The sequence below is a fragment of the Macrosteles quadrilineatus genome, unplaced genomic scaffold (assembly GCF_028750875.1).
Source record: "Macrosteles quadrilineatus isolate MER2022 unplaced genomic scaffold, UCM_ALF_1.0 Scaffold_4__1_contigs__length_99947679, whole genome shotgun sequence".
NCBI lineage: Eukaryota > Metazoa > Arthropoda > Insecta > Hemiptera > Cicadellidae > Macrosteles > Macrosteles quadrilineatus.
Genome location: NW_026542597.1, coordinates 40,243,695 through 40,265,531, shown reverse-complemented (window position 1 = coordinate 40,265,531; position 21,837 = coordinate 40,243,695). Strand labels below are relative to the sequence as shown.

The following is a 21,837-nucleotide window of genomic DNA, read 5'->3' as shown; positions in this document are numbered from 1 at the left end:
GACACTGAATCCGTGATTGGTCATACAATAACGACTTAAGTAAATTCAATCAACCGTGTATGGCACAAGGATCACTAAGGACGCCATCATTAAGGTAGATTGGAGTCAGGTGTTTAATTGTAAATATTAGCTGGTTTAATTACACGGCGATCAGCTGAGAAGAACGAACACCTAATCGAGACAGCATCCATTCAATTATAGTCAATTAACAGAAAAAATGCGGTTGATTATTATTATATTCTCAATTAAATGGCTTCGAAAGCCTTGCCAGGGAAAATGCTTTCAGTAATATTCTTCAATTATATCTTTAGGATACAGAAAGGAAATCATCACTAATGCCATGGCTTGTATCAATCTAAGGTTTGCCCAAAGTTTTAAAATGTGCATTCTTGTAGATAAAAAATACACGTACAGTATTAGTAACCAATATTGATGAGGATAGCTGAAACTGACTCAAACAATGTACTACAAAATGTAAGCATATACAATATTTTGACATATAACCTGAGATAAGTGACAAACCTGTGTATTTCGCTCTGTGTGTCCATCTCGACAGCGGCGCGTTGCCAAGCAGTGTTGGTACTACTGGAGGACTCCTTGGTCAACTTGAGCAGTTTGGCAGATAGCTTGGACAACGTCTTGGAGTACTGCAGCTCGGCCTCGGACCTGGGGACAAGAGCAAGTCTTGAACATGACTGGGACACCACAGTCAGTGGTAAGTGAGAAAGGAGAATCATAATATAAGAAAGGGATGAACGACATTTTAAAGGTAACGATATTTTATTTTAACCTGAATCTTAATACCTTTACCCGTGCATACATGCCTTCGCAAACAAATGAAAGCAAGGCTTGAGGCCATTCCGAAAACTGATCAGTTATATAAGGTGGCCAACGGACATCTTCCACCATAAAAAAGTGTATAGGTCTATCTTAGGTCGAGCTTTTTTTATTGATGGAAAGTGTATCTCCATCATGAAAAATTCACATCGAACATATTGACATAATAGATTAGAACAATAACATTTAAATATGAAAATTACCTTACCCACAACATGGCACGGTCTGAGATAGCATCCATTTCTCAATGTTTTCAACGAATGCGACCAATGTTATTGTCACGCTGTAATCGTTAAACTAAACGCACATATGACACTCGTCCATGAAAAGGTCATCGCTCCTACAGGCAGACTAAAATGATTTTAAACAGCAGCTCTTCAGTGCTTTGAACTTTTTGCAAGAACTCTGGCCGTCTCTACTTCACTACTGTTAACTTTAATAGTAGCGTTAATTGGGAGTGAATCAGGGATGACAACCGGGAGACAAAGCGTGATCAGCCGTAGATATTTAAAATCCACCAAATTTTACAGTAGGTCTACAAAAAACTATTGCCTTTCCCGAGAAATAACAATTCTACCATATCTAAAGTCTCTCTAACGTCCGTTCAAGGAACGCCGATGTTGGTTCTACAGTTAGATGCGTTAACGTCTTCGTCTTTCCTTTTTCAGAGAGAAAGTCATGGCTTCCGGGTGAGGGACTGATACCGACGATGGTTTCCGGGCGTGCTCTTGGAATACTGAGCACCTTGGAATCAATGGGAGTGTGTGCTGACTAGACGGTTGGCAAAAGGCGTAGAAACATGTTTTGGAGACTGTAAAATAATCTATTTGAAGTCATGGTTTTAACGTTGACAACTATCTTTCTGTGTGCTCTTAGGTTTGTAGCTATTTACAGTTCTGATATTGGGTACCCCTGCACGCATGACATATAGGTATTGCACAGGATATACTACAGATATTGTGAGTTGTAAATACTGTAAGCCTGATCAGATTTGCGCGCTTGTTGACGAGGAACTCTTCCACGACAAGTTGCCTTGCTCGTACAAGAAGAACTGCAATGAGAAACTATGTAAATGGCCTTATGAGATTGCTCGGAAGGGTTTCCAGCAATACGAGGGTTAGGCCTCGGGTACGATACGAGCGGCGAGCGGTGAGCGGCAAGCGGCGAGCGGCAACCTGAGCGGCACGTGAGCGGCGGTGGTGGCTACGATACAAGCGGCACATTTATAACGCTCATCAAGTTTCCCAAGTTTTATGAGTTAGTTTAGTATAAAATGGTAAACTATGCTTACCTGCAAGACGTATTGCAACTTTTGTTGCTATTTGACAATTGTTTGCCTTTAAAGAAAAACTTAGTTTTTAGAAAAACCTTAACCCTAATTTTTTTCCATACTTTTCTGGTGACTGAAGTGTTTTAAAACTTCCTTGCTGGTCATTCCACAAACATTACCTGGACTGCACCTCACGTATCGACTCGTATAGCATGTTTGCTGCTGTTTCCCTGTCATTTTAGGCCGAGCTAAAGCATGACTTACCTGAGCGGCGAGCGGCGTTTTCGCGAAAATCGGTTTTGACTTGGAACCATGACCGGCGCTGAGCGGTGCCGCTCACCGCCGCTCGCCGCTCAGACGTATCGTGGCCACCCTCAACAAATTTACACGCAACTAAATTAGACCCGATGTCAGAGCGGCGCCGCTCATGCCGCTCGCCGCTCGCCGCTCGTATCGTACCCGGGGCCTGGGGACTGCGTTTGTCTCTGTATGGACAACTGGAGCCATCCGACAGGATACTACGGGGACAGATACAAAGACAAGGTGGGGTTTACTACCCAACCGGGTTTCAATTCTTTCCCCAGTTACAAGTGTATTTCAATCTACCAGCTAAACTGCTAGTAAGCATGATGAAGGATTTTAGAAAACCTACGCTGATAATGCACGACGTGATCGGAGGATACGTAGCGCCGATAGAAACTGAGGTGTCCCTATACAGAGAGACTTAGTTGGTCTTTTGTAAATCTAATTTTGGATATGTAAATGATAACACAATAGACAGGAGTGAAGTTGATGAGTTGTGTGATTTTATCAAACGCTCGACCAGCGACCTTGATTTGTATGTGGCTAGTTACATAATCCCGTTTGATTAGACCACGCCACCTGGGGAAAAGATTATGTCTTTTACGCGACAAATGAAAATGGAACCATACTGGAACCACACAAGAATGTCAGAGTACGTCCGTCTTTACCACCTAAACTATCCAAAGAACTACGAGGACATTCCCATCATTCGATTCACGGATTGCGGTCATAATTTGAAAATTATTAAGAAGTATAAGTACGTGGACGACATTAGTTCAAAAGCTAATATTTACTACGTTAAAAACGTCACTAGAACTAAAGTTCCTGAGAAACAGTTGCATCAGAACCTTTCTTTCAAATGGGAAGCTTATAGAGTAGAAGGTGACACCTCCTTAGTGAGAACGTCAATAGATTCCCACATCACCAAATATCTAACGTGGGATGTAGGACCTTTTCGATGGAGAGGATTTTACCTTGTGAATCCGTCAGCGACTGGTATCTTCAACAATAGACATACAAGGGAGACCAACTTCAACATTTGTTTGTTGCATGTGGATTATTCTCCTCGGTTTGAACCGTGTTCTCTGTAGACGAACCTGGATTGATATCACAGCCACCAGAGGAGAAAAATCGACATTCGCTAAGCAAATGTTGAAGTTGTGTCTCCTTCTTTTGTTGGACGCTTCCGAGTCCAAAGATTTTAACTCACCCCCGAGTAAGTCTACATGTCAATTTACCTTCACATGCAACTGGACTGATGAAGATGTCTGCATCCCTTACTCGACGGACTTTCGGTCCTACACGCCTTACAAAATCTACTTTATGGTTCAGCAAAATAACAGAGCAAACAACTTTACATTGATGATGACGTTTAGCGAAGTACAAATAAGGTCAAACCAGCCTTCGCGAATCAAATTATATTCGTTGGATAACTAGGAAAGAACGAAACATTTTTGAAGTACATCATCATTAGCTGTATACAACTGTGGGACCAAAACCAACCCTAAAGATATAGTTTACTTGCGAGTCGATGGTTCGTGAAAACTTTTGTTTGGAATGAAATTTGAATGGACAGAGTATAAGTTCGTTGAAACAAAGTATTGGAAAGTTCTGCGGGATCTCTAAGGCAGCCAAGCGACTCACCATCGTCCATACTTATCATATACAATGAACAACTAAAAGAAAACTTAACGTACTAATTCAAAGTTCGACTTAAAAACACTTCTCAGTTCGCTATGTATCCAATAAATACGACGGCGACTGGGAGATCACGCGATTGGCCTAAAATGGTCCTGAACTCTGAAAGCGCAACAGGGCTCAGTTATCTGCTGATGGCGGATAACTGGTTAAATATGCATTTTCGGACATACCTTCACATAAAGGTTTTTCTTCCTTTTAGTATGAGGATTCATTTCCCAAAGTCCTGAACCGTTTTTTATGGACACCCAGTATGAATTTGAACGGAGGGTGTTTTGGCCTCGGGGGACCTCAAAACGAAAAAGTAAATCGGTCCTGTGTCCAGGTCTTATCATGAGTACTACGGTTATAGCTTATTTCCTACATGAGAAATTCACTAAAAAGAAACCTCAAATTACTTCACTCGACCTCAAACAGGTCCATCTGAATCCACAGACCACCGATGGTAATTAATGTAACGGTACTTCACCTAACCACATCATAATGACATTACTGCTACCTAGATTTGATTATGAATCTGACCTCATCATGCGGAAGCCAGGAAAGGCCGATCCTTAGCAGCAGCCACAGTGTATTTAGCACATTTTCGTTGTGAATATAAAATAGAGTGGTAGAGTCCGAGAGCTCACCATAACTACTCTAGGACCTCACACTCCACTAACCTTAACATCACGGTGTAACATTGCAGACAGTTACATTTACAAGTGATTCCCAGAAACGGTATTGTTTAAAGAAAAACGTCATACTGATCCGAAGGAGTGACGGATGCGTGACAGCCTCTGCCATGGCGGTGACGACGCGACCATCCGAGTGGCGACGAGATGCAGGAGGCTGTGGCTGAGACAGGAAGCCGGTCACTGGAGCGGATCTGACACTCCGTTTCCGAGAAGTTGAGACGTTCTGGTGCAAGTCATTGGATGTACTGTGTCACTCCTGGAGGTTCTATGGTATTAGTCGAATTGTCTGGGTACCCGAGTGGTTAGCTCGCCTTCAAATATGAGGATTGTTGGGCTCAATCCGGAACAATTTTGAACCTCTATTTGTCATTGGACAACTAATTAATTGATAGTTAAAAAAATAGACGACGTCGGATATTAATGAGACTAGGGTTTAGAACGAACGGGTTATGACCTTTAACACACACAAAAAAACCTAAAACAGTGGCTTTTGCGTAAAAACACATACAAAAACAAACTGTTTGAGGGCTTGAATTTCTATAAGTACTGAGGATAGTGGTTGAATTGAGGATTAGTATCTCGCTGCTTTCAACAGGGCCTGAGGCTCTAGTCGCCAGTAGGCTGACGTTTTTTCGCGCCCCCCCCCTCCACCCTACCACTAGCCCTCTTCTCTGCCACCACTTATGTGACAATATGACATAGTCATAGGCACTATTAATTCTGGTTGCGTATAGATACAGAAGGACATTGTTTAAACTAAGTTCACAGTACACCGCGTCAAAAAAGGTTCATCCGTTACAAAATGGCGGCAGTCCAAAGTTCTTGCGGAATATACCTGCAGAGGCCTTAGTATTGGTAAATACTCATAGTGAACATTACCCGGGAAATTTGAAACCCGGTTAAATTTGTTTTGAAGATTGAATAATATTAGTCTATGAGCTAATTGACTTTAAAATACAGTTTCAGCCCTCAAGCTAATGTTTAATACGAGTATTTACCAATACTAAGGCCTGTGCAGGTATATTCCACAAGAACTTTGGACAGCCGCCATTTTGTAACGGATGAACCTTTTGAGACGCGGTTTCCGGCAATGAACTCCACTTGACCAGAACTTTAAAATGATGTGCATATCAACCCATGCTTACATTAAAGATTATGTACCGACTCCTCATGGGCCGTCCCCTGGTAGAGGTAAAAAAATGATAATGCTTGGAAAAAGTAGTTTTCATACATGTAAGTTGATGTGAAAGGTTTGAATTTTCTAACGGATTTAGTTAAAAAGATATTAAACCGTTTCCAGACTTTTTTGTCACCCTGTATAGATTTGTGCTTTAAAACTGTGCGTTAAAAAACCATTCATACAGTATTTATTTCTTGATTTTTTTATCCGCTGCAAGAGACATTTACAATTAAATTTGAGAACCTCTTTGCTAAAAATTGTTTGATCCAAAAACCAAGCATGTCTTTGATAATTAAATCTAATGTGATATAAACTCGCCATGTTACTATTATAAGAACATTTGCAATTGATAACTTCTTCTTTGTTTTTAAGAACACTTTCCAAAAAAATATTCTGTTACATTCATATGCACAAAAACCACTATTGAAAGCCAGGGCCTGATTACCCATTAGGCTGGAGCCTAGGGCGCCAGTCAGCCAAGTGTTTTAGGGGGGGCGCCAGACAGCTATAAGACTTAAAGTTGGGACTGGGGGCGTAAAAGCCCCAACTAAAGACCCTAATAAAATTGTTTTAGGCCTAGGTGATTAACAGTAATTTAGAAAGTAGTATATTATTGTTTGGTTTTTTGATATTTTAGGTTAGGTCTAATTTTGATTTAATACAATCATATGTTTAATAAACTGTAAAATAAATACATTATTTTAAATCAAAAAGTTTTACATTCCTTGAACAACCGATTTGTAACTATTTCAAGCCTCGTTCGCACTAGTGCAGCATTTGTTTAACATTGAACATAAGGCGAAAAATTGCAGGTTGTCCGTTGCCGGGGTCCCTGGGACTGCCGGCATTTTACACCATATGTTCAATGTTAAAAAACTGTGTGACGGCTGCCCGTCCGTGCCGTGCCGCCCTAGTGCAAACAAAGCTTTATTAGCCCAGGCGCATATTGAGCTGTGCGGCACGGTCCGGGCAGTGCAGCACAGCACAGGGCAGAATTGGGCAAAAAGTCTGTGTTGCACAGTTGACATCGCATATTGGGAAGCAATGTCGTACAGTTCTCGTATAGGAGTGACACAGTTTCTTGTGTGAACATGTTGTTAAATATTAGGATTTGAGTTCTGAATCAGATTCAGGTGCTGTTCTAGATTTATTGTTACTTCTTCACCAGAGAACAAGAAAGAAAGGGCGAAAAAAATTGCAATGTTTAGTGATTTTCGTATTTTCTCCCAGATTTAATTCTTGTAATTACTATTTATATACTTACTATGACTGGTAACGTAAAAACTGGATATAAACGCACAATTTCTATTAATTACCCTCTAGATCCGTCACAAAACACTAGTCAACCCGGCGCATGTGAGCAATGCGGCACAGACACTTGTGACTCGACCACAAGTGCGCGCAGTCCACGTGCGGGACTGCCCTGCCCTGCGCTGCGTTGCGCGATAATATGCGCGTGTCCTAGCAAATACATGGTTTACAAAACGCTGCCCTGCGCTGCACTACGCTGCGCTGCTCCGACTGCGTCTCAATATGCGCCGGGCCTTATAACACAAATAAGGGTAATGTTCACTATGAGTATTTACCAATACTAAGGCCTCTGCAGGTATATTCCGCAAGAACTTTGGACTGCCGCCATTTTGTAACGGATGAACCTTTTTTGACGCGGTTTCCGGCAATGAACTCCACTTGACCAGACCTTTAAAATGACATGCATATCAACCTATGCTTACATTAAAGATTATGTACCGACTCCTCATGGGCCGTCCCCTGGTGATGGTAAAAAAGTGATAATGCTTGGAAAAAGTAGTTTTCATACATATAAGTTGATGTAAAAAGTTTGAATTTTCTAACGAATTTAGTTAAAAAGATATCAAACCGTTTCCAGACTTTTTTGTCACCCTGTATAATTAATACGCTACATGAAACTGTCGGTTGAACTCCTCCACTATTTCTTAACCGATTTTATCCATTGACGTCTCATTGGAAAGAGCGTGTCGCGTAGATTTGCAAACTGGCCTTACATTTTTTTTTAAAGTCCCTTGGGCTCTGCCCCAGTGGCTGTTAAAGTTCCCATGTTATCCCTTATGAAGAACATGATTGTTTACATTTTGATCAGCTGTATATTTTAATTGCTGTTATTTTTCATTTCAAAGTCTTTTAAACTCATCGGAAATTATGATGACTTTTATTTGTTTTTAAATAACTAGGCTACTTTACTTCTTTGCAATTGCTCGATTTCGAGCAACGTGTTTACTTGTAGCTTTAATAAATCACTACCAATACCAAGAAAGGATGGATCATGATAACATAATTAAATCCAATGTTATAATCTTCTCTGTACCAACTGCTAAACGTACGCATACCCAACTACAGGAACATATTATGTTGAATATCCAATAACAAGACACATGAAATGCCAACTACTCATTGTTATAACTGTTAATTGTTAGTCGAGTGTTCCACCATACAAGTCAAACCATCCGCTGAAAGAAGGGCCATTAATAAGTTAGTTGGTCAGATAAGGATCTATACCGTAAATGATATGTGTTGAACACATACGCCATAACGGCAGACTTTCTCTTCACAAAAGGAATCGCTCGGTAAAGATCGAGTTTTTCTAGTCTTTCTTCCGGAAGACAAATCACTGATGTTTCCGCGCCATCACTAGAAACTAGAGAGATCTCAGTAGCTAGAAAGGGCGGACAAGCAGATTCCACAGACGAGTTAGTTAGAGACGGCTATAAATTCTCGGAAGCATTTCTAGGCCATCTGTCTTTCTGTATATTGACTCTTTGACATTTCCATCTTCATCCAACAATTCTAGATTTGTAATCAACGTTGGTTGATTGGTGTAACAGAAATTGTAGTTTTGGTTCAATCCTTTGAACAAACGGGAACATTGGTTTGGACTTGCAGAGAACAAGGGCACATTTTCAAGTTTAAATTATAAAGAGTAAAAGAGTGCTTTTAAGGCATCAGACACAAAAACATTAAATTGACGCTACGACCTTCAGTCTTACCAAGGATGCAAAATGCGGCCTGAAGTGCATCTGAACGCTGTTTTTATTGTTGTCCTCGAGTTCCATTCCTGATTATTGTGTGCTAAGTGGTTGATTTCGACGTTGGAGTATATCATCGACACTAACTTGAGTTGGAATACATACGTTAAAACACAGACTAACCAACACAAGTAGATTTTCATCCCAAAGTAAATTTTGAAGCTCGTCTTTCGTGTGTAGTTCATGAACGGTGACACTGGGCGCTATATAGTGTTGACAAAATGTTGTTTATGTAATTTTAGGGTTAATTTCTTGATTTGTGGTTCACTGTTTGGTTTTATAACTAGGGGACGAGTTATTGCTTATGATTAGATAGTTTTATTTGGTTAAACAAGGTTTTAAATGGCTGAAATAACAAGAAACCAATTGTAAATAAAAACACGACCTCTGCAGTACAGAACTAACAACAAAATTGTCTTAAAAATCTACTAAGGGAGTTTTGTTAAAATTTGTTAGCTTAAGTAGAAGAAATCCTTATTCACAAAGTTAGCTCAGAGTAAGAAAGTGAAAATTCAGGATCAACGCTAACTTCACTGATCGAAGATAAATACTTAAACATATTATGTTGCTATGCTACTACTTTTATACGACGACTTTTCAAATGTAACAGCCTTAGCCCATGTATTATTAACCCCTTGTTAAGTCTACCAACAACCAAGAATAATCTATGACACACGGTGAGTCATATTGAATGTAAGAACTACATTCAATTACTAAGTTCCGGGGGACCGAGCCATGTCTCGGTATGGTTTATTTCGATTGTAAAAGCAATAGGAAAGGAAACTCACATTTTATGTACAACAAATTTTGGCTTTTATTATTTAAGTTTAAGTGGAATTTCAATTTATTATGATGAAAATTTTCCTGAATACAGCTGTCAAAATTAGGTAAACTACAAAAAAAATAGTGAATAAAAATTGTAAAATATACCCTTAAATAATGGTGAAACATTGAGTTGACGCCAGTGCACTCAAACGTTACCAACACGAAACACTCATCAACACTTGCTCTATTTCCCTTTATTTCGAGTAATCTTCAGTGTAATCTTTGAAATAGTCAATGGTGTAATCTTTGTTCAATAGTTACAACTGATATTTTTCCCTTTGCAATGTATTTTTTAATTTGCTAGTACACTATGGACGTCTTGCTATAAACACATGTTACAACACAAGTCTTTTGTTTACTTTTTCAATTTGTTCAAACAACATAGTTACTTAGCAACCTATAAGGCCAATACTTTACAAACGGTGCATGCAAATGTTAGACCATGGTTATTGTTTTAACGCAGTGTACAAATTATTCATTGGTAAAATGACATTTGAGATTATTTGAGCAGGTTCTCAAGTTTGAGGTTCTCAATTTGCATCTTGATAACCAACCTAATGAGGTAAAGTTACTTTATACTGAGTTTAGCTAATTGCTTTCCTGTGTGATTCAACTCCGAGTTCGACTACTGAATATTCCTAAGAGCCACGTTTCATTTCGTCATCTCCCGTAAGTACTGTATGCTAAAACGTTTGTTTCTAATCCAACTACAAACAGACATATTGGTTTATAACAATCATATGAGACATTCAGAGAGAGGTTATACACATCAGATTTTACAATATCACTTGACTCAGATTCATCTACACCGTCTTTCAAACCAAATAAAGAAGATATGTTGCAACAAAAACGAAATTTCTTGGTCCTAGCATTAACTAATACAGGTACCGTATCATTATTGGATTTCTCCAATATCAACACAATCTTTCATGGTATTGACTTTTTGTGAAGATGATTTTGCCAAACTACCAACTAAACTCGGATTTCACTTGTCCTACTCTCTCCGAAATTGCAGAGGACTCGAGTTGTAAATAAGAGCCAGAAGTTTGAAATAAATCTGTTTAATGCTATATATGAAGAACCACACTGATACCCTATATAGTTTTTTTGTGTATAAATAACTTAAAGACTTCTAGCTCCTGATAAGATGTTAAAAAGTGAGGTATCTAAATTGTTGAGAGTTGAAAAATGTACCTGCATTGCGTTTCCAAGAGCACCTATTACGGACGTTTCATAGACGCAATGCATTCTTTTATTGGCTGTTGCAATCTTCACTGGATAGATTTTTCAAATCACCGGCACTTTTCCCATCATACTATTGATACCAATGCTACTTATTAAACAGGTGCACAAGTGGAAGTGTCTGCAAGCAATATTATGAACGCTTGCGTCATACGTTTGTGTGTTCGCATACATTGGTAGAAACGAGTAGTCGAGCACCTGTTGCGAGGAAGTAGAGTGTATGTATAATCGAAGTTTCCTCCGATACCAGTCAAGGTCGTAGGTAATTGCTGAGCATGTTGTTGCCAACCGAGCACTAGACACCGGACAGTAGCCCTCGCCGGACAACATATCAATTACCTCTCCTTGTGTTAATTGGGTAACCCGCAGTTATAAGTACCCGGGTATTTTACATCTCTACCCTTAGGAAATATATTTTCCATTTCCTAACATGCTAACATCCAAACAAGCTACTGAACTTCAGTAGCATGGTTGAGCAGCGAATGAAGAACTCCTACTAGGGGTATCGATCGGTATCGAAAATATTGTTGGAAATAGTGACGACATCAAATCTTGTGGATATCTGAGCGGTATGTTGAGCTCGTGTGGTAATCAGGAGGTTGGAAACTGAACCAAACCATACTTTATTATTAAGCTTTTTCAACAATGGTCCTTGCTAAATTACCAGTTAATCTAAATCAATAACAAAGCTGACATCTTATACATTATACTCATCGTCTTACCCTCCTAGCCTGAAAATACGCAACCGGGTGTACGTCGTAAAAATATTATCTAACATGTAAGTAAATTTACTATTTTACACAGTATTAATCCGTTTTAAAGTTGGAAGTGACCTTCCGGTATGGACATTATTTTGTTCCTCTAGGCTTAAATTCAAGTCAACATTTTGGGAACAATTCAATGTCTAATGAACGGAACCAAGGTATTTCTGATAATCTTATTAAATAAAAGAACTCAATTTTTATCCCTCGTGATGCGTCCAATAACAACTTACTCCGGTTTGAATCACTCCACTATTGTTTACAGTCGTGCATCACCCCGGAGAAGAGATCCAGTTGACCCTGAACCTGTCTCTTGGCCTAATCCTTATCGTGATCTTCGAGAAATCGCGATGTTGTCAACTTTCCCCTACAGGTGGATGGATAGTGGGTCCTCAGCAGGTGTGTACAGTGTGCACTCCATAGATTTGGATATTGGAGCTGGCTGGTAGCAGGGTGGCTAAAAGAATTAAAACTGAACTCAGTTCACCTTATTCATTGGACTTCTGCAGACATTTTCACGAATCATGAAAGAATATTTAAGAGACATGTTGTAAAAATAGATTCTTAAAACTCATCCTGTGATTCTGATTTGAAATCTCACACTTTCGTAGGAATTTTTATTACAAAAATGTATTACAGGAAACAACTGATAACGAAAATGGGAATATTTTATTATGCATTCGTTTTGGATCTTTGCTAGTATATCAGTCTCATTTCATTGACGAATCACTTTTACTATGATTGCCAATAATGATTTATGTTAAGGCTATTTATTGTTGTGAATCATCACAAATGGCTACTATGTATCTTGAAAGCAAAACTCTTTTGAGTGTTTTATTAAAAAATAGCGCAATTCTGACTGTTTACATTGAAATCTCAAGCAAAAGTAAACAAGGATTGTGAATTTTCTCATGCTTCCAAGGAGACCAATTAACATTGACTTTTGAAAACCTCACCTCAAAACTTTTTAAAGGGGGCGGAGCCCGAGAGGAACTCAGGGAAGTGGATAGTCCTGTGACATTTCTAGGTATGTGGACAATATTTGTGCTTAATTTGGGCTGTATCGGTTTAGTATTTTAGTCGTGGCAGCCGGACAGACAGACATACAGACACCACCTCAATTTTGTAATACTGTAGTATAGATAGATATATAGATAGATGTATAGATATATTCACGTTCAGCTCTTTCAGCTGTCCATTTTTCCAAATACAAATATGTATATCGTATATAAAACATTTACCACAATCCTTAGCGTAAGTAACAATTACACCTCCCCCCTCCTGTCATCGAAGGCTGGGTCAGTGCCATGATGACCCCATGAATACTTTCTACGGTGAAACCTCCACCTGATCCACACGTCTCGTAGAGCTCAGCGAAAAGCGAAAACCCGACCTACAAGGGTGTTAGGACCTCTCGCTAGGCTGATTGCCTTGACCTGTCGTGAACTCAGCTGATTTTACTGGCACAACTGGGTGAACCGGTGTCGTCTGCAGAGAGGGGCCTTGGCAATGACTGTGGTGGAGGCTACAGCCTCAGGCCTAGCTGAAGGCCGATTGGCTTAGCCATTGTTAGCACAGAGGCTTTTTATGTGACGAAAACGGACTGTTGCTATGAAGATTGGTTATGATACACACACAGTTTAATTGCAGAAAAAAGCATGTTGGTTCCTGATCTTATAAAAAAATGCAATAATGTTCTAGAAGAAAACTAAAGAGTACATACATTTATCAATCGAAATATATATATTTTCACACGGCTTGATAAATTACAAGCATCGGATCACAGACAACTTATGTTTTTTCCGTGATTGGATAACTGAGTGTGGCTTCACTAGTGATAAGTTTTCTCAATTTTTCAACTACATCTGACATTGTGTTGCAGAAAGCAGAACTCTATTGGAAGTAAGACTAACTCAGGATTGAAGTTGATCAAATTGATTAAGCAACTCCACATAAGATACGTGGTTCCCTAAGTCATCATACTCATCCACTTTAGGTTATTCAAGTCAATTTCCTTGCTTCCTCGTTCGACGCTTGTGCATGTTGAAGCTATCGGCTGGAAGTCACGATTTTGCTCGATGTTACCGATAAATGCATGTTGCGTGTAATCATACATTAATCTGCGATATAACTCGATGGTATCGTATGAATCCTTCGTTACGTAACGTAACAGCTTAACAAGTCCGGGAAGACGTGAACTGATGGTGGATAGCATTCGCTCTGCGAACAGTTGGATTTAGGAAGTGTTTCATGTGAGCACTATGCTCCTAGCATACATTATGCTCTGCAAAATGGTGGAAAACTTTCTGAAAGACCTAGCCTAACCAAGAGGGTTAAACTGTAAAAGAGATTAAAAAACAGAATCTCCCCCATAGCCAAACAAAACTTCCAAAGGAACGAGCAGCTTGAGGTATCATTGGACTCATGCAGGAAACGATTATATGGAATAGGCTAAGTGGATTTCATTTTACAGCTTTATTTCCAACTGTCACACAACACTATTTATCCGTCTTATTTGTAGCTATTACTTTGCTATAATCTATGGAATTTTGGCTTTCTTTCTTGGGTACTGAAAGATAACTCTAAACACGAACAGTTCATCCTGCGAAAAGAGTACAATCGAAATGGGAACTGCCAAAACCGCTCAACACCATCAACGGTCACTCACCACAACGTTGTGGTCAGAAACATATAATTCTGACTCGGAATAATATGGAAGGGGTGAACACTTGCGGTGATGGGAAAGACCGAGGAACTGCACACTGAAAGCTTTCTCACACCACTAAACTTTCTTCCAAAACGGTACAGCCAGAAGATGGAATATAAATTGTTACACTACTGTGTGATCATAGTAATTTGGTAAAATGTTTTTGTTTAGTTTCCGGATAAGAAGAGTTGACAACTCTTTAATGGTATGACCAATCTGTTTCCTTAAAACTGTTGGTAAGCTTCAAAATAGTAAGCTTCTGTAAGTCAGTTTCAGCAATTCTCTCAAATAGTTTATGAGCCATTTGTAACCGTGCTACAAATGATCTTTATATCTTCTGAAACTACCCATGCCATTTCTTGAGCCAATTGTGAATCAAATATTTGAATGATAAATTCTTCAAACTATTAATAAGAATAAAAATTGACAACAGTTTACAAAGATTTTTCAACACAGTTCATTATAGAAATTTCAAGATATTTCCCTGAATTGGTGAATTTAACTGATACTCTCGGCCAATTTCCAAAACACCCCAGGAAGAATACACCTGGATCACGAATACTCGAAATTGCGTTTCCAACAACCAGTTTCGAGACCGATTCGACTCGATTTACTACTGTTTCTAGAGGAGCCTCGGGCCACGTCCGGGGTCTTCGCAAAGGTCCTCGCAGTTTGAAAAGTTCAGCATTTGGTTGTTGTGCAACGGTGATTATCTGGACGTCAAAGTTGCGACATGAGGTACAGTACAAACTGACTCGTGGCCGATACAACACGGGTTAAGTGACAAGTAAACATGTAGACTGCTACATCGCATGCATCGACAAGGGGGCAGAGTTGGTTGGGATGAAGATGTCGAAGAAACATTACAGGCTTAATGGGTTTTGAATCCTAGCTATCAACATAGGTGGTGAAGTGTAGATAAAAACACTACAATATCTCACAGCCACCTAAGATAAACCTGCATTAACTTTACAATACCCCTGCCGCAGCAAACCTGCAGACTAAGCGAATTTCCATTTGCCTGATTGGATTTACACGAAAATGTCTCCTTAAAAATATCACATTTATTCCCTATTTAAATGACAGCTTAACAAGTACTTGGGTTATTTGCAACAGGGAGGGTAAAAAGTGTTTTGTTGTTAAATGTTATTAGTTTAGTATGAAACAAATGAATTTCCTAAATTTGATCAAAATATGTTCATAAACAAGCAAACTACAACAGTGTATACAACCGTACTTATTATCCATAAGAATAACATGAGAATTTTAAATTTACCATTAGGCGCATAATAACGCTTCAATGTACTAAATTGTTTTTTTTAAGCTCTAAAATATGGTTTGGAAATAAATTGCAAAATTTTATGGTGTTAGGGTTAAAAAATTAAAAAAAAAACAAATAAACCCCCGTTCCCGTAGTCCGGTCATGCTGGTTCGCGAACTCGTTCGAATAAATTTAGGTTTACAGGTTTATACCAAATTTCATCAAAATCGGATCATTTTTGCTCGAGTTATCGCGCTAACGGACACACACATATATATATATATATGCATTTGAACGGATGGTATTTTTGGCCTCGAGGGACCTCAACACGAAAAAGTAAATCGGTCCCGGGTCTATGTCTTACCATGAGACCTTCGGGAATAGCTTATTCCCTAAATTGGAAATCCGCGAATTAATTAGCGAATTAATTAGCTTAATACCGGCTGTTTGTGTTGATTCACCAATAGGAACTATTTGACTATTGACACATTACCACCAAGTGTACAAAAATTTGATTCTAAGTAGCAGTACATGAAAATTAAAGTCCTCACAGTTTACTCACTACTAAACGCGTAACATATTCTAGAGACTTGAACGTAAGAATTGTGAGATTGCTCGTCAAGCTACACCAAATAGTTTAAACACAGTGATGTAAATATATTTAGGTTGCATAAAACACAATGAATGCTGAAGGAGTAAAAGACAGACCTCATAGAGCATGTACCCTTCTTACTAAGACCAGTTGTTTTACAATCGAGGTTGAAGTTTGAAGCAGAATATAACAAACACCCTTAGTAAGCAACCTTGAATAATATTTGAGGGAATGATATTCCTAACAGCTGATCAACAACAGCTGATGGTCAGCTAATGTGTGCCACGTGATGTCCGAGGAAAGGCGGCCCAGATGTGCGCGTCGCGACGGAGAAAGTAAACCATCAACCATCGTGATGGTCTCCGCCCCCCAGGCTCAGCGCATTCGAGGTACACTATCGTCCGGGGAGATCGCCGGTGCCTGGGGGTAGGCGATTTGCCGTTGGGCGAGGAAGTGATCCAAGGGAGTGAAAAAATTTAACTTTGGTGGTCCTGCGACAGGATGGAATTAAGTTCAAGCTTGTTTTTAGAGAGTTTGCGAGAATTACATTACCGTGTGCGTGTGTTTTTTTTTATAAAGAAATTCATAAATGAAGTGCACAGGAATTCAATAAGCAACATTGCATGGTTAAGTCCTTCGTTTGTAATTCAACATGGAATTAACGAAACCATTTAAGCAAGATTTCTACAACTTATCCTCCATCTCTACTTACAATAATACCTCGATACAAATGCCCTCGCCAGGAGAAGCCTTTGATAACAAGACTCTTATCACAACACACTAGAAAGTGACGTGTGCTCCCGCTATCTCCGCGTTCCGCCACCTCCGAACCCAAATCTGTCCCGCCACCTCCGAATTCTTGAGTGACCCTTATAATCCCGTCACTGCCTGCGTTGGTAGCTGTCATTGCATCCACGGGGCTTCGCAGCCGCGAAGCCCCGTGGATGGGAGATTTAATGAAAATTTAACCCGTGGGTTAGGTTAGGTTGGGTTGGATTAGGTTAGGTTAGGTTATGTTAGGTTAGGACGGGAAGTCAGGTAGTAACCAAGGATTATAGGGGTCACTCTGAAATTCGGAGATGGCGGGACACGGAGGTGGCGGGACGCGGAGATATCGGGACGCGGAGATAGCGGGAGGTAACCGAAAGTGATACTTATGGCGTTTGGTTCTTTCTTTTACGATTATTCTCGTTAAATGCTTCCTTTATAGTGTGCTAGGTTATTATTCCCTTCGAGAGTCGTGATAGCAAAGGATCGTGCCTAAAAATATTGAATTAGCATCAAAAACTTTAGTGAAAATTGTCAGCAAACCCATATCCCTTTTTTCTACAAGCATACAGACAGTTTCAAAATTATGAATAGATCACCTATTATTCAATTTCGACTGTAGGCAGGCCTAGTAATTGCCCTGCAAATCAATCTAGACAACGTTGCTCTTCAATATTGTTTATTTGTTAGAATTTTGTTGTCGTTTTATCGTTCGTTATCAATGGACATTAAAATTCACTTTAACTCCTACAAGAAATCTCCTCACCTGTTTACTAAAGCTTCAAAGTATGTTTACTAAATATATCATTTTAAAAGGATTAAAGTCAAAGTCTCCTTTATAGCTAATCGTATAAACATATTTTATCTATGAAAATATAATCATGCTATTTGAAAGACAACTCTATTCTCAAGGGTGAAGCTAATATCGATAAATACTCTAAGCGATTTAAGAAGGGGTAAGATGTCGATTCATAAGAATATGATCTTGTGGCTAAACAAAAATAAACTACAGACTGGTGTAAAAATTTTTGACTGGTAAAAATTTCAGAACATTCCAGGTTTCTAGCAAGGGAAGAACAAGATTGCATTTTGAAACAATCATGTTTCAAAATGAAATCTTGTTCTTCCCTTGCTAGAAACCTGGAATGTTCTGAGCAAGTACGGATAGTGATTTAATTCTTACTGGGATTTAATCAAACCTACCAAGTGTTGTGTAATTTGTCGTGTTATGTTATGCCTCTGGTTTTAAAAAGTTCAATACTTTGTTAAAAATTAACTGGTTTTTATTTATTTCTGAAAGACTTTTTTGTCTTATTTAATTTTATAGTCATGTGTTGATTTGATTTAAAATGTAAATAAAGTTTACTTTGCTGTTATGGTTTATCATAAAGACAAGCTCATTTCTTAGTGTGAAATGTTATTTGTCATTTCTGATTTTAATCATTAATGACAACGTCCGTGATGTAATATACGAGGGAATCGCGTGTATTGACGACTTCAAATTAGCAGTAAGTATATTCTAAATTTTCAAATTAATATAACTATTGATGACAAAGGTTTACTTAAATTGAGTGCGGAAGAACTACCCGAAGAAGGCTATGTTCCAGAGTTTGATTATTCCCTATAAGAAACTGTGGCATTGATATAACTATTTGTACAAACCATTAATATTTAAAACTTTACATGAGATTCAGAAATAGGTGGTTAACAATTGTATTAAGATTTTTAGGTTAACCACGCTGCAATTAGCTTTTCGATGGTCCAAGCTGATTACAGTCCGGCACTTTTATAGTTTATTTTTCTCACTTGTTATCCAAATAAAATATTTTACAGCATCAACTTTCAGTAGCCTTGACCTTTTGCAATTCATGGTATTTCCTAATTTTGCTCATACAGTATTATGCATCTGAGTTCACAATACTTGTTCTTATCACACCACTTGTTGAAATCACATGTCGCACACACTTTGGTTCTCTGAAACACTATTTCTCGGACAGCTTTATTCCAGTTAGTATTATCAACTTATAAAAACGCACATTATCATTAGGCCTACAGGACTTAATTTAAATTTAGCATGGAATATTTGAAAATGCGCTATATTTTTCTGTTGGCGATCTTAGAACTTCTTACCTTTCCTGCAGGACAGCACTGAGGTCCTTGCAAAAGTCTCCACCCTGCTTGATATACCGGCGAAGTTCTTCAAATCCATTTTGTCCCTGGAACAAAAAACACCATTATTAGACAAACTAGACTATTCCCCTTGGGTAGTTGCCAAGTCATTGACGTTAAATAAGTCAAATTCGACCCTCAATTTGCAAAGATTTTCAGCATGTTGACAGTGATGAAGACCTTCCCTTAGTGTCCACCACTATATCACTAACCTTATCACTAGTCACTACCACTACCAACATTTACCTGCAGTACACACTTGGTAAACCTCCTGATAGTTCTGCGGTTCTTGGTCCTCTCTATCAGCTGGGAGGACGTGGAGGATGACCTTCTTTCGGACTCCATCACTAGATCCAATATCACTAGATTTATCACCAGTCACTATCACTATCACACCTTTTAGTCACACAATATGCATCTCATACACAAATGAACGCTGACTTTACCCGGGTAAATGTTGGCTCTGTGTGGAACTTATGTTCATTTACTGTTAATTATGTTCAATAATTGACAGAAATTGATGTTCCTATTTTGTGAATGCTGGAAAGAACATTAAATTGTTAAACGTGTGTTTACACAAAATTTGGTGGGCTGTTCAGAAGTTTTATATACTTTAATTTACTTATTACTCATTTTTTATGTTGTAGGTACATTAGTTTATATTCTGTGCCACAATCACGTCGAACTAGGGTGTGAAGTTTAAGGTAAAAAGGAGTAAAAGACAATTTTTGTATAAAATATTATGTTATTGTCATGTTACTGGCTAATCTAATCCAGAAACGCCACCAATAGATATATAAAAAATCAATAATCCTTACTTTTAAAAGTTATTTTTGCAGCAATGCTACTTGGAAAAAAAATAAAATTTTTCCCTTGGTGGATGTTTACTTGATCTTAAACTACAATTGTGAAGGATTAAGGACATTTTGTATATCATGTTTACCTAAAGTAATTTATGTTCTTCATTAACGCAGTAAAAAAACCTTAGGCTTTAATTTGAAAATTTGCAAAAGATTTAAGCTGATTCCCCTTTTCTGTGAGTGGTTCCACCTTCACTGTTTACGGAAACGGAAACTCCACCAAACCTCTTATCACGAACTGCAATGTACTTTAACATGATAACAAAATGCGGATGACGCGAATGACGTGAGCCCGTACCTCGAGCGTCGCGATGCGATGGTTTCACTTTCACTACACGTCGGATACGTACGTTAATGGGTGAAACGAAACGATGCTCTCATTGTGAGAAGTGCTGTCTGATCCAAAACGTGAGACCTGGGTGTTAAAAGTTCTCACTTTGTTTCCCCCTCAATAGGCTGTTCTGTCTGTCAACAGTTCTCATGAATTGTTACTAAGTAATGTGAGTAATTTTGCTTTGTGCCGGAGAGATAGTAGTAAACATTGGGGAGTTGGATGTGGTATCAACTTCTCTCTTGGATGCCAAAGTTTATTTTTTGGAGGTTAAAATAACCAATATAACAATTTCTTTTTAGTTGTGATCATATTTGTATGACACCAACACAACGAGGGGGTGGCAAAGTGACGGTGTGAAAAAAATAGTTTTGAATTAAGTTGATAGTTTTTTTACTGGCTTACATCAGCTGTTTCAATCATCAAAAGCCCAAAGATCAAGACAAGATCTGAATGATAACCCAAACCAACATTATGATTAGTAGGCAAGCCCGATGATAATATCTCCTCACCTATCTAACGTTCAACGATCACCATAGAAAAACTGAAGATGCTCGTATATCTATCAAGGTGAATAATAATGACAGTCAATAAAATTATCTCGATACAAAATGTTAATAAGAGCTGGGACCAGAAAACCCAGAATTTTGTTTGGATAAAATTAGTTTCAAAATATAACTTTCTTTACTTTGTATTGGACTAACATACTTAACCTAAGAAAATCTTGAACCCTAAACATTATCATCTGCTAATAATCACAAATACTCAATACTCAAATTTCTTGAGCACCAAATAAACGCACAAAAGAAATGCAATATTATGCAATAGCCTACTTCTGTATTAGACTTGCTACGATGTTTACATTTTTTTATCGGGTCCGGTGATTGAGAAACTCTTTTAAAATGTAAACCTATAATTAGCTGGCAACGCGAAAACAACAGCTTTTGCGCAGTTTGGATACTGATACTGCTCCACTTGAAGATTGAAGAACGAGATTCTGCAGCGCGTGTAGAGCCAGTTCAGTTCGATAACCTGATTTATTCGAACCCTTAGCTAATTCGGCGCACCTGTTGTAGCAGTTACGTCAGCTGATGAATGTTCAGACACGAGTCTAACTAGAGCAGGGCCAACCGTTTACGGACCAATTACACCACCAATCAGATCGGATCGGATTCAGATTCACTATGAACGATATCAGTAGTAGATGGAAGAAAGTTGAGTGTTTATTGGTAGCTTCAAACCTGAATGTTGCTATAGTTGTCGAGAAGAAAATCGTAATGCAACGAAAAGTGCG

At 38.6% G+C, this 21,837-nt stretch overlaps 1 protein-coding gene across 1 annotated transcript in view; it reads right to left on the bottom strand.

Moving 5' to 3' along the window:
• The window catches only part of LOC128991946 (uncharacterized), an 80,202-nt gene that overhangs the window by 17,959 nt on the left and 40,406 nt on the right, over positions 1-21,837 (bottom strand). The window contains exons 2-3 of the mRNA XM_054415244.1: positions 19,314-19,399; positions 523-666 (exon numbers count right to left, since the gene is read on the bottom strand). Coding sequence (XP_054271219.1) covers positions 523-666; positions 19,314-19,399 — 230 coding nt within the window. The remainder of the gene's footprint in view (positions 1-522; positions 667-19,313; positions 19,400-21,837) is intronic.